Source organism: Sceloporus occidentalis, unplaced genomic scaffold, assembly GCF_023333645.1.
Source record: "Sceloporus occidentalis isolate IW3139 unplaced genomic scaffold, rSceOcc1.0.p SCAF_3, whole genome shotgun sequence".
Taxonomy (NCBI): domain Eukaryota; kingdom Metazoa; phylum Chordata; class Lepidosauria; order Squamata; family Phrynosomatidae; genus Sceloporus; species Sceloporus occidentalis.
This window is the reverse complement of record NW_028316983.1, coordinates 165,329,132-165,348,507: the sequence shown is the minus strand read 5'-3', so window position 1 is coordinate 165,348,507 and position 19,376 is coordinate 165,329,132. Positions and strand designations below refer to the sequence as shown.

The window sequence follows — 19,376 nt, the reverse complement described above, 5'->3', positions numbered from 1 at the left end:
AAAGCCTTCCAAGTGAAGAAATCCACAACTAAAACAATACAGATAGATGGGCATCCAACCTCTGTTTAAAAAGCTCCAATGGAGGAGAGTCCATCACTTTCCAAGGTAATCTATTGCACAACTTCAAAATCACCTTTCTTGTCTTTTAAATCCATTGATTGAGGTCCTGTTTTTTGGAGCAGCAGAAAACAAGCTTGTTCCATGTGACAAGCATTTTAGAAATTTAATGATAGCAATCCCCTCCAGGTTAAAACCTACCTAATTCCTTCAACTGTTACTCACAGGGCTTGGTTTCCAGACTGTTTACCATCCTGGAGGCTCTCCTTCAAACACATTCCAGCTTGCTGATATTATTCTTAAACTGTGGTGCCCAGAAATGAGGACGACAGTCCTAATGAGGTCTGGTTAAAGCAGAACAGATAGCTATTATTGCTTAGATTTAAAATGGATGTTCTCTGACAAATCATAGTTATTAATTTATATTAACCATGATGGTCTGGAATCTTAAATTTTCAAAAGAATCATTACTATCTTTGCTTTCTATTCACATGTCATGGAGTTTGCATAATGTGAGCTGAAGAAACTTTGGTAATGACAAATAAGAAGGATTTCTTTGCTTTCATTTAATGATATGCACATTTATTCTGTGTTTTTAAAATAGTTGTCAAATAAACTCATGCCATAGATGAACCCTTGACCTGTCATGTTGACGACATTTGTGCTACAGCTCCCATCAGGCTTAATATCACATTATAAAGATGAATTATTATGTTCAACCGTACCACTCTTTTGTCGATACCAGTGGCCTGGTTCAAAGTTGTCTTTTCCCAAAAGAGTGCCTTATACCATAGCAGATCATTAGGGCCATAAAGCTCAATATGTCTACTCTACATTAGGGGTGGGAAAAACCTATCTGTCCAGGGCCATATTCCCATAGGAGTAATCTGTCAGGGAATATAATTAGTGGTAGACAAGGTCACAGGCCACAGTTAATGGGCCCCTACCTTCCCCCTTTCTGTCCATATCCCTTGTTCTCTTCCCTCCAAAACCAACAGGCTGCTGGGAACAGACAGATTACTCTTGCCAGAGGTGCAAACTGATCACATGCAGATAATTTTATATTAAGGTGAAGTCATATGACCTCCCAGCTCACTCATCTCCTGACCAATTCAATTCATTGCAGATCTCAAATGATATAGGCAAATGCCTTTCCCAGCCCTACCTGGAGACCTCAGGGATTAAATCTGAGACATTTTTGCATGGAAAGCATATCACAATGGTGTCAACAAAAGGGTGATTATACACATGGAAAAGAGATTCCACCTAAACATTAGGAGGAACTTTCTGACAGTAGAAACTGTTCGACAGTGGAACGCACTTCCTTGGACAGTGGTGGAGTCTCCTTCTTTGGAGGTCTTTAAACAGAGGCTGGATGGCCATCTGTCGGGGGTGCTTTGATTGTGAGTTCCTGCATGACATGGGGGTTTGGTCTCTTCCAACTCTATGATTCTATGACTGCATTTGCCATCCCCACTGTGTTAGACTATAGTCCCCAATATCATCAGCCACCATAGCACCAGGTTGTTAGGTAGGCTGGCAAATGCTCTTGTTAATGACTTTATATCCACAAGTGCTGAGCATAAGCCAATCAATGTGGTTACATGGATGAAGTTTCAATTAGTACTGTTGACTGGTGGCCAAATAATACTATATGCATATTTATAAATCTTAAGCATGCTCCTAAAAACAAAAGTTCTGAGCTAAGACAAACAAATGAGTTCAAATAGGTGCACCACAGTAGTGCAGACTGAAAATTAGCAGGGCCTTTTTTTAAACATATTATTTCTTGGGAAACAGATTTGCCTCAGCAGCTAAGAACCAACCGCAAAGGATTTAGTATTCACTGAAAATGTGCATTTTGAGGATAGAACAGAACCCAAAGACTTAGAAGGGGCTCCACAAGAGTTACAGGAGACCTTTGGCAGATGGAAGAAGGGGATATGTGCAAAATTCTTTCATAGGATGGGTTACAATTACAGTTGTCCTTTTGTATCCATGGGGGATCCATTCCAGATATCACCATGGATAACAAAAAAGAAAAGAAAAGAAAAAAAAGTGGGACCTTAAGTCCCATTGTTTTCTAAGGGGGCACAGTGTGTGCACCTCCACTGGCACACCCTTGTGCACATACCTCCATTACAAACAGCAGGGGCTTGCCATCCATGGAAGCTCCAATTTGCGGATGGCAAGCCCATGGATAACAAGAGGCACTGTACTGTTTCTAACATCCTACAAAGGCTCTGCTTCAGCAGAGTGAAAGTTGTCTAGTCCCTTCATGCATGATGAAACAGATTGGCTACAAATGTGTATTAACATATGGTTAATTCAAAATAAATATTCTCATAAATGTCCCCTTCCAGCTATATAATTTGCTACAGCCACTTCTCTGCATGTGCGCCCTCAAGTCCTCATAGATTTCACTGGGTTTTCCTAGGCAAGGAATACTCAGAGGTGGTGTTTTCCAGTTATTTTCTCTGAAATAAACCCATTTATTTGGTAGTAAACCCCCCTGACGTGTGCAGAACAAGATATACACAGGATCACACTGTTAGGAATTTGTTTCAAATTTTACAGTTTCATATTTTAAATAAATAAATTCAAAGCATAGTTGATCTGCTATCAAAAGGCCTAGATGCCTGTGACCTGACCTTATTTTAAGGAAAGCTGCACATTCTGTCAGTATGACAGCTATTGCTAACACAGATCCCATCTCACCCATGAGAATCTTTCAAAGAAACTGTACCTGTAGATCCAAGGATTTAAATATTACTAAATTTGCTGGCAAATCTTTCTGACACATGATGCAGCTTGTTAGGCTCAAGGGGGTGGGGGAGAGGAAAACTCCAGATGTATTTTTATTTCACCTATTCAAGCCTTAAATCCTATCTTATACATTCCGTTACTTTCTGTTTTCTCTTTTGTTTCTGTTAGGAATATACAACTGCAGAGCGACATTATAAAATTGCAGTTTGGGGCTGTTGCATATAATCTTTATAGCAGCTGGAAGTGTAATTAGCATAAAATCCAAATGGCCTCATTAAACATTCCCTTCCTGTAAGCTCGGACACATTTAAGGAGCCTTTTTCACAAATGTGCCATTAAAGCAAAGGCATGGGGGTTAGTACATTCTTAAAAAGCCTTTTCAATCCAGCCAGGCGAAGTCTGTTTCTTAATAGCAGAAATATGCTATGCAGCACATTTTCAAGAGTGCACAAAAGACTCAACCACAGAAAAGCATAAACATCCCTTTTCATCAGAAGCTTGCGTTTGCCAACTCACGTACAAAAATAAACAACTGATAGAAGTATCAGCTGTGTAAAAGTAGGTAGTTAAGGCCTGATCCCAACACAGTGACATGTGGAGCCCACTGAAGGCAACGGATTCAAAGCTTCTTCTCCTGAAACTGAATACTTCTGCTCTGAAAAGTGCATGTGTCATCATCAGCACTTTTGAACCCAAGTTCATAGCTAGGAGTTCCTTTCCTCTCATATACAGACAGGGTATATAGCTGTGCTTCTCAGGCTATTTAATGTGGAGGACTGGAATTCCCACACCTAACATGCCAGAGACCTCAACCATACCACAAGTATTTTTTCTTTCCCTTCCTGGAAACTATCCATGGATTGGGAGTTAATTGCTCAGACCAACAAAGGTCCAGGCACCACCACTTTGAGTAGCACTGGTACAGAGCGTACTGTCTGTTCTCAAGAGACTGTGATTCTAAGGCCTGTTCTAGACGGGCCTTTAATCCGCCTTTGTCACGTGCTAGGAGTTGGCTGAGGACCTAGCGTCCATACCGGCCTCACCTCTAGCACGTGATGGGGGTGTAAAAATGGCAGCGCTCTATACACATGGGCGCCGCCATTTTTACGTGCCGGACGCTTAGCGTCCGCACATCCCCCTGCGCTTGTGACGCAAAAAGATGCCGCTTTTTGCAGCTTCTTTTTCCGCCGCCAGGAAGCCTCCCCGTTTGGAGGCTGAGGTTTCCCAGCGGCAGAAATGGAGGCGGTGGCAGACCGCCCTTTTTGGGCGGTCTGTAAACTGCCTGTCTCTCTAATTAGTTCCTCCTAGATCACCTACAAATATTTCTTATTCAGGGCTTAGACTTTGATTGAGCAACAAGTAATGTTCCTGGACAGAGGTGTACAAATCATAGCTTATTTTTTGTTTGCATGAGCTAATCGTAATGAAAAAATGGAATTGAACTATTGCACAAACATTAATATGCATTATTGAGAAATAGCCACAGGTTGTGACATCTGATACAATTCTTGTTGCTTCCTTCCATTCCAGACACTTCACTGCTTAGGCAACAGTTTCACTTCTATAAAATTAAAATGAGTGTGTATATCAGGAGTACCCAAGCCCCAAAGACCAAATTCCCCAGTGACTAAAGAAATCAAACTAAAACTATATATTCAAGTGCAGGAACTAAAATCATCAGTTGAAACTGAGTGAAGATGAGATGTTGTATCTGAAGAAGAAATCCTAGTAAGTGAGAACTGTCTGCTAGTACCCTAAGTCCAATATTACATGTTATTAACCAACAGCCATCCCCCAAGAAACTATTTTATCTAGGAGGAGGAGGAAGTTGTATGTAGTGGGTGTTTGCAAAGATAATACTGATACATGCAGTGTCTTTTCTCACAGAGCTGAACTATAAACTCACAGTTCCTTCATGGGAAATGTTACTCACCACAGCATTTACAATGCCATGAGAGGCCTCCTGGATCTGATGATCCCTGGCATAAAAAGAGACGGCAAGCATCTGGAGCCCTGGTGGCGCAGTGGTTAAATGCCTGCACTGCAGCCATTCACTCAAAACCACAAGGTTGCGAGTTCAAGACCAGCAAAAGGGCCCAAGCTCGACTCAGGCTTGCATCCTTCCGAGGTCGCTAAAATGAGTACCCAGACTGTTGGGGGCAAATTAGCTTACTTGCTAATTAGCTTACTTGCTGTTCACCGCTATGATCTTTGGAATAGCGGTATATAAATAAAACAAATTATTATTATTATTATTTTTCTCACAACAGAGTCTAGCCTACACTCTCCAGTCCTTTTAGACTGGCCTGCACAGTTTATACTTTTATATCAGATACATTTTTCCCTTCTTGAGGTAGAGGTAGCAGGTAACAATGGATTCAAGGTGTGCACAGAATTAAGGGTTGTGTCCACCATGATTCTCCTTGCAGAGGTGTTCACAAAGCTGAGGGGTGCTCACATGCCTGTTGAACCCACTGAGGGTTCAAATACAATGCTGACAGGGCATCACTGACTTTTTGACTCAGTGCCAATTGTCTATCCATCTCTATTACGTGCAGATTTCAGGGGAAGGAGGTCATTATGCAAAAGCTTAAAGGAAAGCTTGTTTTGAAACGTTTCAACACAATCTGACCTAAAAAAAAAAGCTTAGCAGTTGTTGTGGAATATGCATGTCATCATGCTACCACAAGTTAAATGACATCTGTTACAGGTAAGTAGACCATCCCCATGAAGCAATACAATCTGGTCATTTAGGCTTTTTTTTTTTACTGTAATCATTGCAGCTAGTGTTATCTGTCTGGACACAGGATGACAGGGGCTTTCAGTGTCTCATGGTAATTAATGTTTTAATAGTTTTGGAAAAGACGAGGTTCTAGATAAGAAACCAAGCTTCTAGATAAGAAATGAATTAACTCTGGTGTACTTTGCAAGCCTTTCCTTGTGGCATATATAAACAACACTGCAGGTTAAAGTATTTATTTTCTAATTAGCATCAATAAGTTTATTAACCCAGAACCTTGACCTGAGTTCTACACAAGCAGATGTTTGGTTAGTCTGTGACCTATAATAATTCATTATTCACAGAATGTTAAAAACACTCCAGCCCTGCAAATTTACTTGACTGGGAGGGTACACAGAGGCCAGAATTCAGTTAGGGACATCTGCACAGATAAATGTGCCCTATGCATTTCGAGGTCCTTTATTAGGTGCTGTGGGGGTTGGTATTCCCTTCCTCTCTGTGCAATGCCCACATGCCCCTCCCCTTACTGTAAATCCTCATAGCTGCCTTGCATGGCCATTCCATGCTTCATGGCAAGCAGACAAGATTAGAGAAACATCTGGCTACATCTGCATGGCAAGACACACAATGAAGATATCAGCAATAAGATCCATTGGGATCCTCCAGAGCTCTCAGCACTTTGCCTATGGCTATGGATTGGGAGTCAGATGCTTCGCCAATCCTGCCTTTTTACCTTGAAGCACAAAATGGTCAGAAGGTAGTGTCAGGGCTTTACAGTAAGTTGGAGAATTATGTAGGCACACAGACATTTACACTGCTCTGAGGTGATGCTGGACTGAGTGTAGAGTGACTTGGTCTAACTGCCACTGTGCTTATCTAGGACATGATAAGCCTCCTTAAAAAGAGGCACATTCAGTTGCAACTGCAATAGATGAGGATGCTGCCAAAGACTAGGTGGATAGGACTTTGGCAATCAAGTGCCCCAAAGGACACCATAGAGATGAATCATTCACAGTTCTGCTTTTGCTCAGCCCAGAATCATAGAGCAACTTTATGCTAGCATTCTGTGTCACTTTTGACAATGGCATCCAACCAGGCAAACCACCTCTAAGATATGGATGTAATTAATTTGCATGCATTTTTTCATGAAGCTTCCTTTTGAAGGCATGTTGAACTTATTCTGCAAACTCCTATTTTATTATCAATAAATGCCCCAAAACTGAAGCAACCATTGAAAGATCTTGAATATACCAAGGAAGAAATTGAGCATACTTAAAAAAAAGAACAATAGTCTATTATCTGGACAATCTCTCTCTCTCTCTCTCTCTCTCTCTCTCTCTCTCAAAGGTACCTATGGACAAGAGATACAAAAACAGAGTACACTGCACCAATGTGAGATTCAAATCCTACAGTCTGGGTGTATTTTTCCTCAGCCTGATTATTAATCTGCTTTAAAGTAGAAAAGGCTGAGTATCTTTCCCTGGGAGATTGATGGAAATTACATTTTTCTGAAGACATTTATCAGTGCACCAAAGGATTAGCCACAAATGCGTGCTAGCGCTCATTACAGCATCTCCTGGGGTTGCTTTTGATTTACTGTAGAAATTAAAGCGCTAACCATATCAAGATTTAAGATATCAAACACTAACTTAATCCTGATCTATGCAATCATACAGAGTTTGAAACAGAATTCCACTCTCTCTTCTGAGTTCACTAAGATACACATGTAGATTATTCTTAGTGTTTTTGTTCTGAATGTGTTTGCAAAAAGTGCTGTAGGAACTGGCTTTCTGAAACCGATGTATGAATCTTACTAGTTGTCTCCTGGGAGGCTTTCAGGAATCAAGGGAAGACAAACTGGTTTGTTTTTGTGTGTGTATGAGTGTATGCTCTCAAGTGCATTACTTTGAGAACAGCAGCTTCTCAACCAGGGACATAGCCAGGATTTTGGGAAGGGTGGTGGTGGTCCAGACTAAGTGCCATCAGCACACACCATTCATTTTATCTAACAGAAGGGATGGGGTCCGGACCCCAAGAACCCCCCCTTGGCTACGTCCCTGTCTCAACAGTAAGGCCAAAATCAGGGGAAAAACAAGGCCTAAACAGAGAAGTGGATATTACACCCCAATTCAGAGCATCAATTGGGAGAAAACTGACATACTATAACCTTAGCTTGAGTCTGCACTGTTCATATGGGACCTCCAATTAGAATCTAAAGTTAACAATGCTTTTGTGTTTATTTCACTTATTACACAGTTTTTTTCTGCCAGTACATTTAAGCTGCATCCTAATTTAAAATAATGGCTCACAGTCTAACAAGATACAGTACAAAAGGGGGAAAGGGGTGGGTGGGTGTAAGAATGAAAGAGGAAAATAAACTAATTCAGGTCCTGCAAAGTAGAAAATGAACAGGGTGAATAGCCACTGTTCCAGAATGAGTGCAACCAAATAGCAGCTTATCCTGGCCAATCTGTCTCACTTTTCCTTCTGATACAGTCAGGTGGTAGCTGATGGAGAAGAGCTCTGTGCAAATACAGAACATTCCCCAGCACTGAGGAAAGTGGAGCAGCACCCATTTATGCAATGCTCTGTGTAAGTACTGAAACTGTTTTGCATCTTTAGACTGGAGCCACTTTATGCCATAAAGATGATCCTTTATCAAATTGACAATTACAATGCAAGCACCTCTGCAGACTGCTGCAATTGTATATGGTAAAGTAGGTGTGGGCTTTTACTCTGCCACAATTTAGTTACACTGCATTTGTTTTAACTATTGGCACCAGATCCTGTCTGATCTTGGAAGCCAGGCAGGCTCGGCCCTGGTTAGTATTGGATAAGAGACCACTAAAGAATACCAGGTGGTGTAGGCTATATTTCAGAGGAAGGAAATGTCAAGCCACCCCTGATATGCCATGCCTAAGAATATCCTATAAGATTCATGGATTCCATTTCATGGAATCACCTAAGTCCACAAGTGTCTTGAGGACACATACACACACCAACTGAAACAGAGCATATGGCTCTGCCCTACTCAGATCCTCAGCTGATTTGAGCATACAACTGTTTTCCATGCTGCATGTTTCTGGTGACTCCAAAGTCAGTGGAGCATTGAATCTGCTTTGGGTTTTATTTTAGAATTTTAAAAGAGTTCTCCGTGGTTCTGAACCCACTTGGAGGATGAGTTTCAGTACCTTGCCTACTTCCTTCCAAGTCAGGACTAGAATCTGGAGTAAATTCACCACCTCCTCAACATGGGAACCATCAGCCCCTGTTGACCCTTAGTATCCCCCACCTACTATTCCCCACACTCCCAATGATCGGCCTTGAACTGTGCAGAGGGAAAAGACAACTGTTCCAATGCTGCTAATCACATCAGAACAATAACATTAGCAATTGTGAGAATGCAGTCTTGACTGGGATTGTGCATGGGGCAGGGAGGGGTTTAGTTTCTCTTGTTCAGCAATGCCAAAACATTGGCCCTTGATATACTCTGGATCAGGGGTAGGCAACCTTTTTGAGCCAGGGGCGGGGTTGCTGTCCCTCAGACAACTGGGGGGGCCGAAGCCAGGGGGCGGAGCTTCCACCCCCGGGGGACGGGCCGTGTGCCGGGGGTGGAGCCTCCACCCTCCGGGGGCAGAGTTCCCACCCCGGGGCGGAGTTCCCACCCCCAGGGGCAGAGCTTCCACCCCCGGGGGCGGAGCTTCCACCCCCAGGGGCCAGGCCACCTCCTCTTTGCCGGCCCCTGACGGGGCCCCAGGCCCTGTCAGAGGCCGGGAAAGAGCCGGCGGGGACCGCCAGCGCTGGAGGCCTCCCCGTCTTTGCCGGCCCCTGACGCCAGAGGCCTGCTGCCGCTGCAGGAGCCCTCCAGGAGGGCCCCAGCAACGGCAACTGGCCTCCCAGGGGCCCACTGCCGCCGTCGGAGCCCTGGAAGGCCCCAGCGACGGCAACTGGCCTCCCAAGGGCCCGCTGCTGCTGTCGGAGCCCTCCTGGAGGACCTCAGCAAAGGAGGGCCCCAGCGACGGCAACTGGCTTCCCAGGGGCCCGCTGCTGCCGTCGGAGCCCTCCTGGAGGGCCCCAGCGATGGCAACGGGCCTCCCAGGGGCCCGCTGCCGCCGCTGGAGCCCTCCTGGATGCCCCAGAGAAGGCAACGGGCCTCCCAGGGGCCTGCTGCCGCCGCTGCAGCCCTCCTGGAGGACCCCAGCGAAGGCAACGGGCCTCCCAGAGGCCTGCTGGCGCCATCGGAGCCCTGGGCGCCACCATTTTGGGGGGAAAAATGGCGGCGAAATATCACGTGACCTTCTCTGAGGTCGTGCGAGATTTCGCTGCCATTTTTTTGCCCAAAATGGCGGTGAAATCTCACGCGACCTCCGGGAAGGTCGTGCGAGATTTCGCTGCCATTTTGGGCAAAAAATGGCCGGGGAAGGTCGTGCGAGATTTCACCGCCATTTCCCCCCAAAATGGCGGCGCCTATAGCGGGCAAAAGCCACAACTGGCGGCGCCGGCGGCCGCAGGAGGAGCCAGGGGCCGGCTTAAAGGCCTCCGCGGGCCGCATCCGGCCCGTGGGCCGGAGGTTGCCGACCCCTGCTCTGGACATTGGTTCCAAAACCCTCCGTGGATACCAAAATTTGTGGATGCTCAAGTCTTATTAAATACAATGGCATAGTAAAATGATGTAGGGAGTTGGACTGGATGGCCCTAGTGGTCTCTTCCAACTCTACGATTCTATGATTCTATGATGTCATGTATATAAAATCGCAAAATCAAGATTTGCTTTTAGGAACACACACACACACACACACACACACACTCAAGATGTAGATGGCTGAATCTACGGATGCAGAATCAGCTGATACAGAGGACCAAGTGTACATTGTTTCCCTAGTATCACAACCTATAAGAAAAAGCTATGCATAAGAAAATAACAATCTGGATCTGGAACTCTGGACAGGGGTAAGCCTCACCTCACCCCAACACAGGTGATATTTCAGTTTTCCAGTTCATATAACCTGTCAGAAACAACAATCTAGAGTAGGATTGCTAAATAGGGGATTTGTCAGAGATCGCAACACAGATATAACTGTTTCCCTACCAGTATCACCATATTGTATGCATGTCTGTGTATACATGTTCTATGGGTGTGTGCATATATATCCATATGTGATTGTCAACTCACTACTCAGCATCAGCGTTCTATCCCTAGGGCAATAAAGGCTTCTCCCTTCTGCTCCATAGAATAATCTTGTAACTGGCTGTAAGCAAATCAGGTGGCAAATGTTAATTGCCAAGCCCTTCAGTAGTAACTAAAGAAGTGATATTCCAGCAGATGTTTTATGATTTATAGCTGTTTTATTGCTCAAATTGGGATAGAGCTGCCAATTATTGGGGAGGGGGTATCAGCCACAGGCAGTGCCAGAACCAAATGAGGAGGGCAAGGCAATTCCCTCCCTCCATTGCTTGACTTTCAAATTACTTGACTTTCAAATTCCCAGGGTGCTTTTCTTTGCCATCACCATCCATCAAGATATTGTAAGCATTCTGCCTATGTTTATTTGAAAGCTAACTCCTGCCAAAATCAATTAAATTTACTGTGGGGAAAAATAGAAACAAGGGGGAGGATTTTTGTAAAATATATCATTACTGTTTCAGAAGTCTAACTTGTAGAACAAAGCCCTCTGCACAAGTACATTCCCCCTTTTGTGCCACCTCCCCAGACCCCCAATATTTCTTTCTGTTACTAGTTCTGGCACAAGCACAAACCTGTAGGTGCATCTCTCTATTATTCACACTTTTGATTTTTTATCTTGAATCTTTTTTATTCTTCAGGGAAAATGGCATACTGAAATTTGCCCAAGTGTATCACATTAATATTTCTTGTCTTCTTAATGGTTTCTGTAGGTGGAGAGCATCCCACTTATGGTTTTGGGAACTGGGATTGTTGCAGTGTATTCTTATATACCCATAAGAATCTACTGCTATTTTTCATTACTTTGTGGCAAACCTACATGGGAATTTTCTGTGCATTGTATTTGATATTTTAGCATTGAACTGGGATTACAGGAAGAAAAAAAATACATACAGTGTGGAACATAAGGTTTGTATGTTTGAACTTCTTAATCTCTGCCAAATTCTGGTTTCATGGTCTGCTCTTAAAAGCACAGCATCACACCCCGCCTCCAAAGTAGGGCTATAATTTTACCTGCTGATGTGTGCTTAAACTTTTCACTCTTCTTCTTCCTCCATTTCCATGGCTTGAAAATTCGTCCTAGAGTGGCAAACTTGCTTCTCCTTCTAATAGGAGGGGTGTGTGTCCCTGGAACCAGTGAGTCCGAGCGCATTGCAGCCAGTCTTTCCACTTCTTCAGCTACGTTTTCAACAATGAAAGGAAGAAAAAAAGAGGAGAGGTGTAGAAAAGAGGATGTCAGTAAGTAAATAGTCAGAGTGCCAGAGCAAAAAGTTCTCTTACTAAGCCAAGTTCACACTGTGCTGACAAAGATTAAGTATTAATAGTAACACATGCCCTCTGTATAACACCTTGCAAGGATCAGTTCACTGATAATCAGGGAAGGTGATCCCACACTTCCGAAAGATATTTTCACCCAGGGATTATGTGAACATGAGAAATATTTTGAGAACTTTTGTTTACAGAATAATGAAAAGACATATAGGCTGAAAAGAATAAAGGAGAGCAGGGAAGAGAAGAAGACCCAAGCATATAGAAGTAAACAACTGCTGAAAGAAGTCAAATGATAACTTCCCAACCCTCTTACAAGTTTTGTAAGCAGCCTTGACAAGGGGAAGGAAGGGATAAAGATGAATGTCTTTGGCTTTTATCAGCTGCTTTGAATCCCATTTTGGGACAAAGACGCAACATAAATCTAATAAATAAATAAATGGTAGAGGATTTGTAGTTTACCTTGCTCCTGCTAAGGTGATCAAAGGGCCTTTCTCAACTCTCAGTCCTGATGGATAAAGTAACAGAATCACAGAATTGGAAGAGAGCACAAGGGCCATCCAATCCAACCCTCTGCCATGCAAGAAATCAGGACTTCCAAATCTACAGGGTGGTGAACTAGCTCTAGGCTTCAGTACAGACTGTAAATGTGCTATCCTCCTAACCACAGGTTCACAACCTTGGGTCCTCCAGGCATTTTAGACTCCAGCTCCTAGAGTTCGTAATCATTTGGGCAAGATGGCTGGGACTTCTGTAAGCTGAAGTCCAAAACATTAGGAGAGCCAAAGGTTGAGAACTACTGCTCTAAACACAGTTAAGCACCTTGGGCAACTCTCTTAAAGGTCAGTTTTCTTGTCCTGCTCACCTGGAAGCTATCTTCCACCACTGATTCTAAGGCGGGATACAAACTGCCGCTTTGCGGCGGTCTGCCGCCGCCGCCGGTTAGTCCGCGGGGGAGCCGGAGCCTCCATACGGCGCGACTCCCGCGCGGAGCGAAAAAGAAGCTCCAAAATGGAGCTTCTTCTTGTGTTGCGTTTGTGACGTAGCGAGGCGCCAGGGGCGCACTCGCTACGTCACAACGCCCGCGACAATACGTCAAGATGGCGGTGCCCATGTGGAAGGGGCGCCGCCATCTTGTATGTATAGAATACATACTAGGGTTAGGGGGGTGCGGAAGCACCGCCCCTTCCTAACCCTAGTACGTATTCTATACGTACTAAATGGCGGTATGTATCCCGCCCAAGTAATCACCAATCCTCTTTCCAAGTTCCAAAGCTAGGTAGTTTAGATAAACATAGAGGCCCAACAGCAGAACTTTCAGGCAGGTTTCAACTAAATCTAAGGCTGGCAAGACTATATGCAAACAAGGACAGGATTCCTGCATCTTTTAGTTGTTTCTAAGGAAAGATTTCAGCAGGTGTAGCTTTCAAGGCAAGCAAATCCGGCTCAAATTTTCTCTTCTGTACAAACATTAAAGGTATAGAAACCCTCTCCACTTTGGCTTCCGTCCACGCTATTCCTACTCTTTTTCTAAGCTTCTTTTCCCCTCCAAAATTAGAACGCCACAAATAAATTGGTGAATTTAATTGAACCATCACTAAAGCACAAAACCTCAAGCATGTAAATTATAGGAAAATGTGGCTCATGCCCTTAAAATAGCTTTGCGAGCTCGTCAAACTAACTTGCAAAAATTATAAAATCCACCAAAGCCACGAAGCCATCTCCTTTTTCCTGTTCTCCCTTGCATGAAATCTATTTTCTCCCTACTTAACTGTTTCTTCAGCTTGCTTTGAAATCTGAAGGCCCCAATTCAATTTCTCATTTGGAGCTAAGCATAAGGCATATGTTTTTCATCATGGTGCTTGGCTGTAAAGACAAAACAGGCTGAAAATTGTTGTTGAGATTATGTTTAATTGCACTTAGCACACAAAACCTCAAAAGGAACAAATATTTTTTAAATTATTCAGGGCACTTGGAATCATTTAGGTAGAAAGACTTTTTAAATTTAAAAGTTAAGCAATAGAGCAACTTGTGGTAGTGTAACCTTTTCCGTAAACACACAACACTAATTTGATTTGCCAAGACAAAGATTTGTTTTTTCAGGCAGAATATTTTGCCATAAATGAAACTTTCTGAAGGGTTTTGGTTGTGCTGAGAAAAGAAGAGAGGGAAATACCCATCCCAGGGTCTTTTGTACAACATTCATGTTGATCTCTCTGCTGCAGAGATGGGCACTATTTGTCCCTCTAGCTGGTTTGCACTTTAGCGTCCATGAGCCACAGCAAACATACTGAGTAATAAATGATTATGGGAATTGGAATAATCTGGAAAGTCCAAGGTTCCCTTCTCAGGCTCTATACGAATTCAGGTTGATTCCAGATTTAGCCAGAAAGGCCCAAAGAAATCAATGGAACTAAACTTAGTTATAACTAATTGGAGACAAATTGATTTCAATAGGTCTCCTCAAAGGATAGTCACATTGTTGCTGTTGTTGTGTGTCTTCAAGTTGTTTCTGACTCAGGGTGACCTATCATGGGGTTTTCTAGGCACGATTTGTTCAGAAGGGGGATTGCTTTTGCTTTCCTCTGAGGCTGAGAGAGTGTGATTTGCTCAAGGTTACCCAGAGGGTTTCCATAGCCAAGCAGAGATTGGAACCCTGGTCTCCCAGGGTCCTAGTCCAATACTCAGAGCATTACACCATGCTGGCTCTCCACATCTTTAACCAAGTCCATGTAACTAAAGAAAAGCTCAGTCTTATTTAAAAAAATAAACACCTAAGGTCCATTGTATATTAAACAAACCATGCACTTAATGTGATCCAACCCCCCCCCCCCCCCGTGTCACAATGAAGAAAACTAACCGTTGGGAAAACACGGGCTAATGTCTGGGTTGAACTGCTTCATAGGATAGACGCTGTGCAGGGGATGAAAACATCTTTCTAAGCCAGCTGGGAATGGTGCTGCAAGGACTGCCATTTGGGTTGACTTCTATAATAAAACCCATCACTGACAAACATTAAAGCAGCCAGCGCATCGTGGCCACCACCTGCTACCCCTCATGCGTGCTCAATTCCTCAAAGAATTGCAATTACTGCTGCAAAAACACACTTTGTATCACAGTAGCTCCGCCAGTCATTTTTTTTAAAGGAGGTTACATTAATTATTTGGTTACTGCTGAGGTAATAGCATTCTCCCTGGTGGCAGAGTTGATGTGTTTTGTAAAACTCCTCTCAACAATCCACACCATGTGGTTCCAAAGGGCAACACTTTCAACATTTGCAACTCAGTAAGAATCCTCTGCCTAAGGAGAAAGCTGCAAAAAAGGCCACTCACAGAAACAGTGAAGGTTTTCCCAGTAGCTAAGTGTCACAGAATGTTCATATTATTAAGGTTAAAATACCAGTATAGTTACAAGGAAGTAAACACAATAGGACTCATTTATGAATAACAGCAAATAGGATTGCACTGTTATCATGCTTGCAGCTCTTCCTCCGGAAAAAAGAGCGACATAATTCAGTATCACAATCTAGGATCGCCACTTATAGATGGCCAAAAAACCATCAGGCCATTTCTACTGTTTTGCACCTTCACTTTCACTGAAAATCATCTTTCTCCTCCCTTTTGCTGAAAATCCCTTTCCCTTGCGCAGAAGTCATTTTGTGCTAGGAAGAAGGACAAGTGCTTCACTTTCCCAATTAAATATATGTCAGAATGAACAACAATATGCTGATACAAATAACACCATTTACAAATAATAGCATGACTTCTCAACTTAATTGCTACCTGGGCATCACTGAATAGGAAGACCTGAACATCTGAAAGTAAAGCAGTCTCCATAAAATGAAGAATGACTTGCAAATATTTTTTAAAAACCTGTTTCAGAATACTGGATTTCTGCCAGTAACTTTTGCTTCATTTGGCCCTCCTCCACCTTTCATTGCAGTCTTTAATAAAAACAGGTATAGGATGAAACACACACTATTAACAGCAGGCTCTGTTTCATACTCTTTAGGTTCCAAAATATGTGAAAAAAACGTTTGGTTCCAAAACAGCAGAGGTGCCACAACTACAAGGGATCTCTCTATCCCATGAGCTAGAGGATAGAATATAGCTCTACAAAACAAAGATGTAGAACTGGCACTCTCTAGATATAGGTGGACACTAAGTCCCATCAGCCATGTGAGCATATCCAGTAGTCAAGGATGATGGACATTGAGTCTAACAAAATCTGGTTGGCCTCGGGTTCTCCACGCCTACAATAAAAGCTTCCAAATGGTTATTGGGCCAAAGGAAGGAGCTCGCAATGCAATATGAAAGATAACTTTGGGCTACCTAATCTTGAAAGCAGGAGGGAGTCCCAAACACAGCTATGTTAGTTTGCTACACTTTGAGTAAAGTAGAACAACTGACTCTCTAAAAAGACCAAAAGATGATTAATAAAAAAGTTGACAACTCCTAAATGTATCACTGCTTATTTGTGAAACTCTTTGGATATCAACCATATCTGGTTTGCATCCCTGTCTTGCACACACTGCTGGTGCTAAACAAATATTCATTCATAGGCGGTATCCAGACCACCGGCCTGGATAAGTACTAGGGTTGCCTCGGGGTGTCCTTTACAGATGCCCCGCAACCCTAGGACATACTCTGTACATCAAAATGGCGGCACCCTGTCTATATGTGTGCCACCATTTTGATGTGACGGATGCGCCACGTCCAAACGGTGCGGCGTGGGCATCACGTCATGGTGCTGCTGTAGGGCGCTGAAAGGAGCTCCGTTTCGGAGCTCCTTCCGCCGCGCGTATCGCTGGTGCGGCCTTCAAATGGCCACGCCAGCGATACAGAGAAAAAGGGGCCGAAGCCCCAAGGACACCCCTTTCCAGGCTGCAGTGTGATAATGTGGACACTCCATATACTGTTCTCCGCTTTCTAGAACTAAGGACACAAGAGTTGTTTGCAGACCATATACTTTTACCAAGATACTTTGGAGGCAGCAGAGAAAAATAACCAAGATAATATGTCTACGCTCTACATGAGGTTTCCTTTCTCTTTGATAGCTCAGTCCGTCTGACTTTCTGTGAAAAGCTAAGATTCATGTCGTGTCACATTGACCTAGTTTTTAAATGTGTCAGAACAGGCAACATTAGTGACAACTGCAGAGACGGATAGGATGTTTGCGTGGGCTTCACAGTCTCACTCTTATACCACAAAAGATGCAAATTTCATTTTAGAAAGCAGAACAGCACCAATGCATCACCTTTCAGATCAGAAATGATTAACTAAAAACAAGGAACAAGTAGTTGGGGCTGGATAGAACCCACACAAAAGTTTACATGTGTCATTTTTCATCTTCTAACAATCAAAAATATAACTGAATTTTAAAAGCAACTTCTTTAAGCAGAGTACTGCAAAGCAGCCAGCCAAACACAACTAAAAGACAAAAGGATCAAAGGGGCACATGGGAAATTTGTCCCTGTAACTTCTAGCTATCTCAGGTAAAGTGGTAGAAAACATGATTAAAGTCTACAGTTTAGACATTGAAGAACAGGCCCTGCTAAGAAAGAAATCAGGAAGGACAAGGCCTTATCAACCTTTTAAAATTATTTTAGGGTGCATAAAAAATATAGCTAGAAATGACTCAGTAGGCATGATATATATGGATCTAAAATTTTTTTTGGACAAATTTCCTCACAAAAGGATCATAAAGAAAACTAAGCTATCATAGGATAGAAGGTACTATTTAACATTTTTATAAATATTGTAACTCATGGGGGCTTAAGAAGCAAATGATAGCAAATTATTCAATATGGTGGCAACCCAATCAATTAAGCGCTTCCAAACATATCTTTTCAAATTGGGTCAGTGGTAAACAAAATGGCAGAAAGAACATTAGCTGAAAATGCCAAAGATTGCACACTGTAAATACAATCTTAATTTCATACTTATTATTGTCAGTCTTGGTTGACCTTTGGGTCAAGCAGGACAAATGCGGTACTGATAAAATCTTAAATGCAGAAGGGAAAGCTTTGCAGAAAGTACAAGTTTGACATGCTGGTTAATGGGGAAAAAAACAGAACTTATGAATCAGTATTACTTTGGAAGGAGACTGATATTATAGTATTCATTTTTCAAAAACAGGCAGACTCCTGGAAACTTCTAGTTTTATGTGGGATGATAGACAATTTTTATAGGGCAGGGGCAGAAAACTGACCTACAGACCCACTGATGTTGTCTATTTATTGTTCAGGGGGAGACTTAGAACAGAAGTTATAGAGGTTTAGAATTATTGAAAATATTATTTCATAAGTATCTTAATTTGCCCAAACATCTCTCTAAACAGAATTTGGCCTCATACCTTTTTTTTAATCCTCTAGGGGCCACAAAAATTACGTAGTCTGGGGTGAGTTTCAAGGTCTTATGCTAAAGTGAAGAGGCCAGTAACAGAGCATGTACTGTAGTTTTTTGTGGGTTTTTCGGGCTACCTTTCACTCCCATTTCCCACATCGCAGCACTCCGAGGTCTGTGACTGGCTGGCTAATCATAAACTGTTTTGCTTCTCCGGGAGTCCTTTCACACAACATAGTTATAGTGGGGAGTGAGGACTACACCAGGTGACATTCTAACAGGAATTACACCACTGCTCCACAAATACCTGCCTTTTGGCAGAAACAGGTTGCGGCATTCACTTGCATCCCTTTAAAACGCCAAAGTGCAGGAGATGTTATCAAGCTCAGTAGGAGTAGAAAGGAGAAGGCTCAGGATTTTTTTTTTTAAATTAAATTTTAGATTTTAAAAAATTACAATTATATTTTTGAAAAATTTCTTTAAAAACATCACATTTAACAAAAATTTCACTTAACCACATGAAACTGTGTACATGTAAATACACTTAGGCTGTACATATGACATTGTAATTTAAAGGTATAGTTTAATTTTGCTAGTTGTTTATGTCACAACTATTGCCATTACATTCAGAGATATATGGGTATTACAATGTATGAGTAACGTTAGTACAAAAAACATTACAGTAGAGTCTCGATTATCCAACATTCCGGATTATCCAACGTCGCTGTTCAGTGATTTCTTTACATTTTCAGAGGACTGAACTGTTTACACAGTACATATTGTACATCACAATGTTGATCAGTGATTTATTTACATTTTTAGATGACTGTTTATACATTACAATGTTATTCCTATAACGTTACTGCAACATTACTTTTACTGTTACTGCAATAAAACTTCAACATGTTTGCAATTCATAGTGATTTCAAGGCTTTTCTTGGACCCTCCGGATTATCCAACATTTTTGGCTATCCAACTATGAGCCCCGCCCGTTTATGTCAGATAATCGAGACTCTAC

At 42.6% G+C, this 19,376-nt stretch overlaps 1 protein-coding gene across 11 annotated transcripts in view; it reads right to left on the bottom strand.

Moving 5' to 3' along the window:
* Positions 1-19,376, bottom strand: part of LOC149317052 (phosphatase and actin regulator 1) — a 322,885-nt gene that overhangs the window by 96,290 nt on the left and 207,219 nt on the right. For all 11 annotated transcript variants that reach the window (XR_016280563.1, XR_016280564.1, XM_089516735.1 and 8 more), the window contains one exon: positions 11,760-11,924. Coding sequence is in view for 9 of the 11 variants with exons in the window: in XM_089516735.1 (XP_089372861.1) it covers positions 11,760-11,924 (165 nt within the window). In the remaining 2 variants the exon portion in view is untranslated. The remainder of the gene's footprint in view (positions 1-11,759; positions 11,925-19,376) is intronic.